At 24.6% G+C, this 10909-nt stretch overlaps 1 protein-coding gene across 1 annotated transcript; it reads right to left on the bottom strand.

Moving 5' to 3' along the window:
• Nucleotides 1-6617: 6617 nt before the first annotated feature.
• LOC127266715 (acetylajmalan esterase-like) lies at nucleotides 6618-9525 on the bottom strand. The gene is made up of 5 exons (XM_051297072.1): nucleotides 9219-9525; nucleotides 8723-8938; nucleotides 7707-7858; nucleotides 7071-7347; nucleotides 6618-6973 (listed from the first exon to the last, which is right to left on the bottom strand). The coding sequence occupies exons 1-5, from the start codon at nucleotides 9493-9495 to the stop codon at nucleotides 6762-6764; spliced, it is 1134 nt and encodes a 377-aa protein (XP_051153029.1). The 5' UTR covers nucleotides 9496-9525; the 3' UTR covers nucleotides 6618-6761.
• Nucleotides 9526-10909: the final 1384 nt, after the last annotated feature.

The raw sequence follows: 10909 nt of genomic DNA on the forward strand, positions 1-10909 counted from the left end.
GATTAGATCGTGTGTTAAAAATAATAGTGACTTAGAGGTCTATTTATATGAGAGCTAACATGGTCTGAAAGGGAACATGCTAGTTGGTTAACCTACGACCCACTATAATCTATTTTTATCTTAGTCCGATAATTTTATATTTATTTTAAGGTAAAATTGCTTATAACTCTTCTGTGGTTTCGAAATTCAGCGTACAATCTCCCTATACTTGAAAAATTGCATGGTATCCCCTTATACTTTAAAAAACGTTGCATGAAACCCCACCACCATAAAACTTTCTCGTGTGATAAGAAGATGATTTCTTATCTATATATTTTGCATGGCATGAGATTTTATGTAATATTTTTGAAAGTATAAGTGAGCGTTATGCAATTTTTTAAAATAAAATGGGAATTTATGCTGGGTTTCAAAACCACAAAGTAGTTTCATGCAACATTTTTTAAAGTATAAAGGGACGTCATTTAATTTTTAAAGTAGATGGAGAATTTACGATGAGTTTTGAAACCACAAAGGAATTATGGACAATTTTACCTTATTTTAATTGAGTTAAATTTTAATTAATACAATATTATTAATATATATATATATATATATATATTTTTAAAATATATAAGTGAGTTAATGAGGTAATTTTTCGAATAAATTTAGTGCGTAAATGATCGTGTCCTTGTTATAATTTGGCCAACTTACTAATAAAGAAATATTAACATTATTTTTTTTTTTTTTATAAATAAACAACTCAAATTAAAAATCCAAAAATAAATACACACTCAATATAAAAAAATATGATTGAATAATATTATAATTAATTTATTGGTTATCATGTTGTTATACAAACAATTAAATATTCGAAAATATACAAATATTTAATATATTTCATGAATATGTCCAACAAATAAATATATAAACAAAATTTAAAGGAATGGTTTTAAGTTAAAGAATTTTAAAATATCTATATTCAAATATTATATTAAAAAATATATCTTTAGGTGTTTTTGTTTGTGAGATTTTTGTTTCGGTTCTACTATTTTAAAAATATTGTTTTCAAATATCTAATTAAATATTTATTTTTATTTATAATATTATAATAAAATATAATTTTATTTCAAAATATCATAAATATATATATATATATTTATATTACATTAAATATTCGTTTCTAATTAAAAAAAATTTTATATTTAAAACCAAACCGTCAACTTAAATCTAGCATTATAATAAATGTTTATAAATAATAGAAAACGACAATTCAATTCATTTGATAACATGAAATATATATGTCAAAGACAACACTATATATATAGTAAATTACGAAAATAACTCATTCTTAAGTTTATAATTGTTTATATTAAAAATCCAATATCCGTAAAATATTTATATTTTATTTATTACGTAAAATTCTTTTACGATGAATTAAAATATGCAAAAAAGCACCTTTTTCATTCAAAGTTAATTTTTAATTATGAATATACACTTAATTATACAAATAAAAAAATAAAATATTTTAAATAGTCTTATTTGATAAAATAAATAAATAAATGATCAATTTTTAATTTTATAATTTTTTTTTTTAAGAAAAAGGTGATAGTTCGTTTCAAAACTATTAATAAATGGTTGATAAATTGTTTAATTATTTTTTTATTCAAAAAATAATATTATTTAAGATATTTTATTTGTATAAAATTTGTATAAGTAAGTATACATTTACCGCTGAACTTTAAATTTGAACAAAGAGAGTGTTTTATGCATACTTTAATTTAACATATATTATATATAATATAACATATTTATAATATAATTATTTTGTTATAACACAATATATATATATATATATTGTTTTATATAAAAAGAAATCTATATTATATACTTTTGAACTATATACTAATCAAATCAAATTAGCACAAGAATATTCTAATCTCAAATGGTTAAAGGAAGACTAGACAGTATTGGTTTCAATAAATGTTAATAATAAAAAGTTATTCAATATTTATTAGATATAAAATAAAGTATTAATAATAAACACAATTTCCTTCTGATTGTAAATATTAATACTACCTCCATCTGCGTTTCATTTACTTTTTGCGTGTTGATTTTTTAATATTAGTTATTATATCAAAACATAGTACAAATTAAGAAAAAATTGCAAAAATATTTCAATTAATGTCTTATAATACTAATAGAATGATATTTGTACAAAAATTTATACAAATATAAGAATATTTTTAATATTAAATACAACAACGCAAAAAGTAAATATGACCTTAAAGGCGGATGAATGGAATATATATAACCAAATATGATGTAGTATAACCAATAATTATAATTTTACTTTTTTAAAGATATAAAAAAAATGAAAAAAAAATTCTTTGGTATATTGATCTCATCTACACCAAATTATATATACACTACATTATACATACTCAAATATTAATAAATATATATATATAAATAATATAAAAAACATTAAAAAAATTATAATAATAAATATACTTGAAAACAATAATTGCCTAGTTTGAATAAAAATAACTAAATATTATACTTTAAAATTTTTTATATATTGTATATCGAATATTATAAGAATAAAAAAATTAAATATAAATAATTATAACATTAATTCTTATATATTTAGAATTTTATAGTATAGGAAAAGTAAAATTATGCATTGCATTGAGTTTGTTCATTTTTTTATTTTTGAATGAATATATTTTTTATATTAAATATGAGAAATTTTATTAGTAATACAAAAAATAATATTTTGTATTAAATTTTTGACTATTTGTAAGTGAATAAAAAAATAGTATATATTATATTAATATATATATTGTATTTTTTTATAATATTTATAGAAAAATGTATCATCCAAAAATATTAAGTAAATAAATTAAACACATGTTCTAAATATGAATAATACTATAATGTAACATGTTTTAATTTCATTTTAGTTCATGAATAAATACACCAAAGGATTATCAACCATTGTATCTACTCTTGTGAGGTTAGGTTTAGTTTGACTTAATACAAAATTAGAACATGTTTTAGTATCTCAAATTATTTGGGTTTTGAAATCCAAACAAACATACCCTAGAATAATTAGCCATTACATCTATATTCTTATGAGGTTAGGATTTTTTTGACTTTATACAAAAATTAGAGTATGTTTGTTTAGTATCTCAAGTAAATTTCGTAATAAGTTACACTCCCTCTGTCCAAGACTAAACTTCTTATTTATTTTTTGCATGTTGATAATATTAATTATTATATCAAAATATAGTACAAATTAAGAAAAAATGATAAAAAATACTTCTATAGTGTCTTATAATACTAATATAATGACGTTTATATAAAAAATTATATATATATATAAATATTTTTAATGTTAAATACAATGATGTCAAATGTAAATGTGAAGTTTAATCATGAGATAGCATTTGTTTAAGTTTTGTTATTTGTATTATTTAAAATATATGTTAAAATAATTTAAAAATTATAACTAAATAAATATAGCTGATATAAATTTTATTTTACATAAAAAAAAGTTATATAATAGAAATAAGAAAAATATGTCTACTAATGATTAGTATATAATCAATTTTATAGAACTATGAAGTTTTAGGTGTGTTTACTTTTATAATTTTACATTTGATTTTACTATTATAATTTTTTTTTTCTATAAAAATATTAAATCAAATACCTATTTTTTATTTATTGGTAATTGTACAGTAAGTTATGTGTCTTATGTTTTGCATTGATGGTTTCACGTAGTGCTTGAATTGGATCGAAGTTTGGTGTTGATGATTAAATTAATGACTTTGGATTTGCTATAACAATACACCGGAAATAACAAGTAGCCTTGTAATATTATTTGTTGTTTTCTTACTTTTTTTTAAGATAACGTGAGGATCCGTAGCCGTTATCCGAAGGTGTATACTGGATAAACTCTCAATCGAACATAATATTCTGCAAACTAAGTCCGACAAGACAAGTCACACTAAGTGAATCATGTGTGAAAGATGAACATGTTTTCTTACTTTGTTCAGAGAGGTTATGTATTATGGACTTTTAGAATTGTTATTCCAATCCATTTTGCTTTATTATTTTGATAATGTAAATATTATAGGATTTGAAACAAAATTAACCATTTGAGACGTCCACGAAAATTCAAATTGTTTGAAATTGTTGGGAACTCCCGTTTGCGGAGCTATGATTAATAGTTGCGTTTTTCTAACAGTTCGAGTTTTTAAGTGAAATGATCATTCAGCATCCGGCATGGTATCAGAGTCTGATTAGGTCTTGAGTTCGAGTCTCACAGTCCCAATTTGCGCGCATATGCATTTTTCTATAAAGAATGATGTAAAATATAAAATAATAAAATTTTTGTAAATATATTTATTATATTTATGATTTTTAATAAATTTATTCTATTTTATTTAATTTTAATATAAAAATAAATTAATACTCCTTCCGTCCCAATACAATAGTTCTGTTTACATTTTTATCCGTCCCAAAACAATAATCTCATTTCCATAAATAATCATATCACTATAAAACTACCTTTACTTTTTCATTATTATTACACAATTGCTACTACTTTTTACACTAATACACTCACAAAGGCAAAAGTCTTTTACTCGTACTTTTTACCGCTACTGATATAATATCAATATTCCTTAAATCTCGTGCCAAACACAACCGGACTATAGTTATGAGACAGAGGGAGTAATATTTATGTTTTTTTATTTTATTTTAATAAATATATATTGTTTTACAAATAAAATTAATTATATATAAAATTAATTAATTTAATTTTATAAAAATAAAATTATAACTTAATAAATAATATACTAAAATAAATTATAATTACTGCATTAAAATATATATTTATATGTATGTGAAATAAATAATAATTTTTTAAGGGCAAATAAGAAATAAAAAAAATTAAATTGAAAAAGTTCTTAATTTTTCAGAAATTAACTTTTTTAAGCCAATAAATAAATTAGTTTTTCAACTGATCAAACAATTAAAAACTGTTAAATAAGCTTATTAAAAAAAAAAAAAAAACTGTTTTTCAAACACTTCCCAAATAAGATCATATATTCCATGAAATTTTTACTAATAAAAAAATTCTCAAATATATCAAATTAATTTTTATTTTTATATTATAATAAAAATTAATTTTATATTCAAAATATTACAACACAGCAAACAATTCATTTAAATTTTTATTATTTAAAACCAAAAACTATAAGCTCAAACACACAAACAATTTTTACAGCGAATCCCAAATGGGCCAAGCCTAGCAAATAATATTCAGCCCAAAACCATTCAACCAATTTCAACATCTTGAATATTATATATATCTAAATGGGTTAAACTAACATTTATTCATTTTATTACCTACACATTTATCAAACATATTATTTTGGTGCGACTTTGGTGGGGCTGTTACATACTTGATCTCTAAAATTTAGGAGCTAAAAAATATATACATATAGGACACGTTCACCGTTAATTAATTTACGATGTTTGATTAGTTATATGATATATTTAATAATTGGGTAAACTATTTTTTTAGTCCCGTAATTGCACCTCTTTATCATTTTAGTCCTGTAAGTGGAGCATGTCGCAAACTAGTCTTATATGTGAAAAAATTTCACTGTTTTAGTCCTCCGGCGCTGGAGATGCCCGCATGGCTCGCCGGAGGCCACGTGTCCGCCAGGTCAGCGACATCTGACGGCCACGTGAATTTTATTTTATTTTTTTATTTTTTAATTTATTTTTAAATTTTTTGTTAATTTTTAATTTTATTTATTTGGTTCAATTAAAAAAGAATTAAAAAAACTAAAAAATAAAATCCACGTGTCCGCTAGGTGTTGCTGACCTGGCGGAACACTCGACAGACACGTGGCTTTCGGCGAGCCATGCGGGCGTCTTCGGCGCCGGATGACTAAAACAACGAAAATTTTTCACTTATGTCACTAGTTTGCGACAGGCTCCACTTACGGGACTAAAATGATAAGAGGGTCCAGTTAATAATTTAGATTTGATAAGAGTAATTTAGTAATATTACATATATTTACCACCATATACTGCTAAATAAATATTAATTACGTAATATTTATATTTATAAGTTCTGCTAAATGAACATGAATGTGTTATTTCTATCTATATGAATAAAATTGTTTAAATATTTTAAGTTATGTTACAAAGTAACATTGAATTAATATTAACTATATGATATTTGTATTCATATATGTTGATGATGTGCTATTTGTATTTATATATATATATACTCCCTCCGTTCCGGTTTAAAGTTGTCGTTTACTTTTTGCAAATGGATTTTTAAATATTAGTATTATAATAATTTGTAGTGAAAAAGACGAAAATGCCCCTGTTAGCACTGTGTAATATAAAAATAATGACATTTGTGTAATATAGTGTAAATTAGAAGGGTATTTATTATGTTAGGTAGGTAGTACAATTACTAAATTAGAAAATTGTAATCTTGTCTTAGGACGGACGAAAATGGAAAATGACAACATTTCAATGGGACGGAGGAAATATATTATATGATAGAAGAAAATAAATGACTAAGGTTTCCCTTACTATTATAACAACTATTGTATTACATATAAGAAAATTTTATTACTTAACTTTTATTACGTAAAAACATAATTGCATCTCATATAGGCAATCACTATATCGCTTGAGGTGCCGTAAGACTCAGCTATTATCACCATACATCATCATCATTTTTCGATTGTTCAAATTAATTTGCATTTGAGCAATGGAAGAAAAATTGGAGCAATGATGCGGGTGATCCGTACTTGAGTCTCTTGCGTTAGGTGTAAACCATCCCAAGAGACGGATCTATTTGGATTTGCGCAAACCGGAACTCCCGGGCTCGCGCAAAATCTATTCGGGTCGAAGTTGTACTTTCCTCCAATTCCACAACAAGCTTTTAGTGGATTTGTGCCTGTCACAATCAATCATAAGTCATCAATCGTTTTCAAGAAAAAAGAAAATTATCTACAACGATGGCGATGAAAATGACAAATGAATACAGTACTAGCCTGATAGAGCCGTTGTGCTAATGATAGTTCGTACAGGTGCATAAATGTCGGCGAATAAGATAGTTGCACGAGGGAATTCTAGAGATAGTCTTGTGGTAGCTAGGTTAAGATCATTGTTTCGGGATATAATGAGATTATTAATATTTCTTAGACATCCTGAAAGATCGTAATCAAGAAAGCTAGAGCTGTTGCCCAAGGCTGTGAGGATATATGGGAAGCATCCGAGCGGATTGCTACCTGTTATCACCACTCGTGTTGCGCCCAATTTGATCAACTCCTACATATGAATGTGTGAAGTTTCAAAATATTTGAGTTTTCAATAATTTCAAAGAATGAAGAATGAAAAAAAAAAAAGAAAAAAAGATTACTTGTGTTAAATAATATAAGTATTTTGGATTTATGAATAGTAAAAGTTTGAATCTGAATAGTTGTTTAATGTGATATAAATAGATATTGATGTGATGTTTTGAATGTAAAATAAATTTGTAGTATAATATAAAAAAAGAAATGTAATTGTTTGATTTGAAATTTTTTGAAGAAAAAAAAAATTAAATAGTAAAAACCTGAAGTAAAATCCACAAAAGAACACAAATATTTTGTTTCTAAAGTTTTTGTAAAAGATGGATGATTGATTACTCTTGCGCCTTCTATCGTTGCATTTGTAATGAATGGTATGTAAGTTTCTACTTCTCGAATGGACTTGCCCTGACTCAACGGATAGCCGATATCATTACCATCCTCGTATCCGATTAGTACAACCGAATCTTTAAGAATCTCGGCAATGCAATCTGATGAAACCAAAAGTTTTGTATAGTTAGTGCAAATTAGTATTGCAATAAAGTCGAATCTAGTAGAGTTTTATCTTAGACCATTTTTAATCTATTCTTTTTTTCTAATTTATTTTAAACATTTACAATAAACTTCATTCAATAATTATTTGTTCATATATTAATCTTAAAAATATTTTTCATATATTCAAATGATACAATGATAAAGTATTTAGAAAAAAAAAAATAGAAAATAGAAAACAAATTTTTTTATTAAGAATATTTCAACCTTCGTATTCATTTTATATTGTAGTATTTGTATTTAGTGTAATAATTAATTTATTTTGTATTATATAATATTTTAATTATACAACAATTAAAACTAATGTTATTATATTTATTATAATATGAATATTTATATTTAATTTATAATTTACAAAATGATAAAAAAAAATGTAAAAAATAAATTAAAATATACCAAATAAACAAAGATAAGAAAATAGTCCTTTATTAAAAGTATGTTTGTTCACTCTGTGTTTTTAAATATAATTGATTTTTTTATTATTAGTGATGGAGAATTGTGTTGGTAATATAAAAAATAATATTTTTTTTAATTATTGTTTTTTTATGAATAAAATAAAATATGAAGTATACTATACGTATTATATTAATGAGTATATATTATATTTTTATAATAATATTTATAGGGAATTGTTCCACTTAAACTCTATTTTTGAAGAATTTTTTTATTTTTAGAGACGGTTGGAAATGCCCTAAAACGATTCAAGTTCAATCCAAATTTTACCGAGTATTGAGTATCCTCTTAAAGAGTTTATAACAATATATCATTCTAACTAAGTAACTATTATTAATATTGTAGAGAACCTGTAGAATTCGAACAAACAGAATCGAGATAAGATTGAATCCACTGCAGTTGAACTTTCAATGGAACCGCGAAAGGTGGAAAATCGACGCCTCTGGACTCAAAAAATTCAAGATCGAGAACAGGACTTCGTGCAACTGAAAGGATAACTCCATCATTGTCCCGGGAGTTATTAACTGGCAAATAAGATCGAATATTCGGGAGTCCAAGAGCTCGCGCTACAAATCACCAATATTTAATTAATTATTTGAATAAAAGTCTTATATATTGAAACATGCATATATATATATATATAGTTGTTCTAAAAAAAATTACACTACAAGAAAATATCATTTTTGTAACAAAGTTTTTTCGTCCCTAAATTCATTTTTTCTGTTACTAATGACATTAGAGGTGAAATTAGAGATTGAATTGTGTTAGCTATGTGAACCTTAGAGATGAAATTCCTTTAAAAATATACTATTTTTTTTTTTTTTTTTTTTGTGTTATAGTTCTTACCGACATAGTCGCTATTAACAAGGCCATCAGACCAACGGCCGGTAGGCGTGCCGGGAAAGGTCGAACCATAAGGCAACCTCGACGGTGGAAGAGAAGGGCCCGATGCAAGAACGCGGACAGAGTTTCCGGTGTCGGAGAATCCGTCACCGAGGTGGAAAACATGGCTAAAGGGGCACTTGGTACTCTTGGATGAGGTTGATGTAGCAAGAACAAATATTGTAATAATTAGAAGTGTTGTGATCTTGAGTGAGGATGAATAATATTCTTGGATCTTCATGATATGTCTTAAAAATTATAGGAATGTGAAGGATGAATTATAATGTGGAGTAGAAGGAAATCAAGGGAGATTGTGAATTTATAGAAGTGATTAATGCTATGAAAAGTTGCAATGAATTAAACATAATAATATTTTTATATGTAATTAAATATGTTTCGGAATTATACTTTTTCCGTCCGTAAAAATTATGTAAATTTGTTTGAACATGTAAGTAAAAAATAATAATATTTTAAAATGATAAAGTTATTTAAGTAAAAAGTAAAATGGGGATATTATAAAAAAATAATTATTAAAATTTTGATAAAAAAAAAAAGTAACGATGTAAATAAAAAATATACTGATAAATTTATTATTATTTATTAATATAGGATAATAAAATCTTGGTGTATAAAATTGTTTGTTATAATAAATTAATTAAACATAAGTTTAACGAACATCTAAAAAAAATTAATAGTAATATTAATTTTATTGAACAAACGGAGTATATTTCTATATAATGTAATATTTAAAAATATGTATATTAAATTTAATATTTTTTAAAAAAAAATTGTTAATACTATTAAAATAAAGTTAAAAACACAATTTGGTTGTATTTGTTTGTAAGTTTTTTATATCAAATTTTTACTAATTATAATATTTTTAAAATCAAATCAATACTTTTATTTTTTCATAAATTATATTAAAAATTAATTTATCTTTTAAATAATTGAGATTAAATAACATTGAAACCCTAAAAAAGAATTTTTACAAAATAGTACAAAAACGAAAATCTTGTAAAAAATGAGATATAATCTCGTGTACCTATTCAATATTTCAAACTTGACTTAGGAGTTAGGGGTTAATTTAAATTTAAGGGTAAACCGATTTTTCAGTCCCGTAACTGGACTCCTTTATTATTTTAATCTCGTAAGTGGAGTCTCTCGCTATAAGTGAAAAATTTTCGCCGTTTTAGTCCTCTGGCGCCGGAAACGTCTGTGTGGCTCGCCGGAGGTGACGTGTCTGCCAGGTCAGCGACACCTGGCGGACACGTGGATTTTTTTATTTTTTTTAAAACTTATTTTTAATTTATTTTTAATTTTATTTGCATTTTTTAAAAATTTTTTATTTGGTTCAATTAAAACAAATTAAAAAAAAATTAAAAAAAATGAAAACAAATAAAAATAAATCCACGTGTCCGCTAGGTGTCGCTGACCTGGCGGGACACCTGACTGACACGTCACCTCTGGAGAGCTACGCGGGCGTCTCTGGCGTCGGAGGACTAAAACAACGAAAAATTTTCACTTATGAGACTAGTTTGCGACATGTTCCACTTACGGGACTAAAATGATAAGGGGTCGGTTACCAAAAAAAAAAAAAGAGTTTACCCTAAATTTAATTTATGGTGCTAAATTAGGAGCAGTTGCCATTACATGCA

The sequence above is a fragment of the Andrographis paniculata genome, unplaced genomic scaffold (assembly GCF_009805555.1).
Source record: "Andrographis paniculata isolate CXL003 unplaced genomic scaffold, ASM980555v1 Contig77END, whole genome shotgun sequence".
NCBI classification, from domain to species: Eukaryota; Viridiplantae; Streptophyta; class Magnoliopsida; order Lamiales; family Acanthaceae; genus Andrographis; species Andrographis paniculata.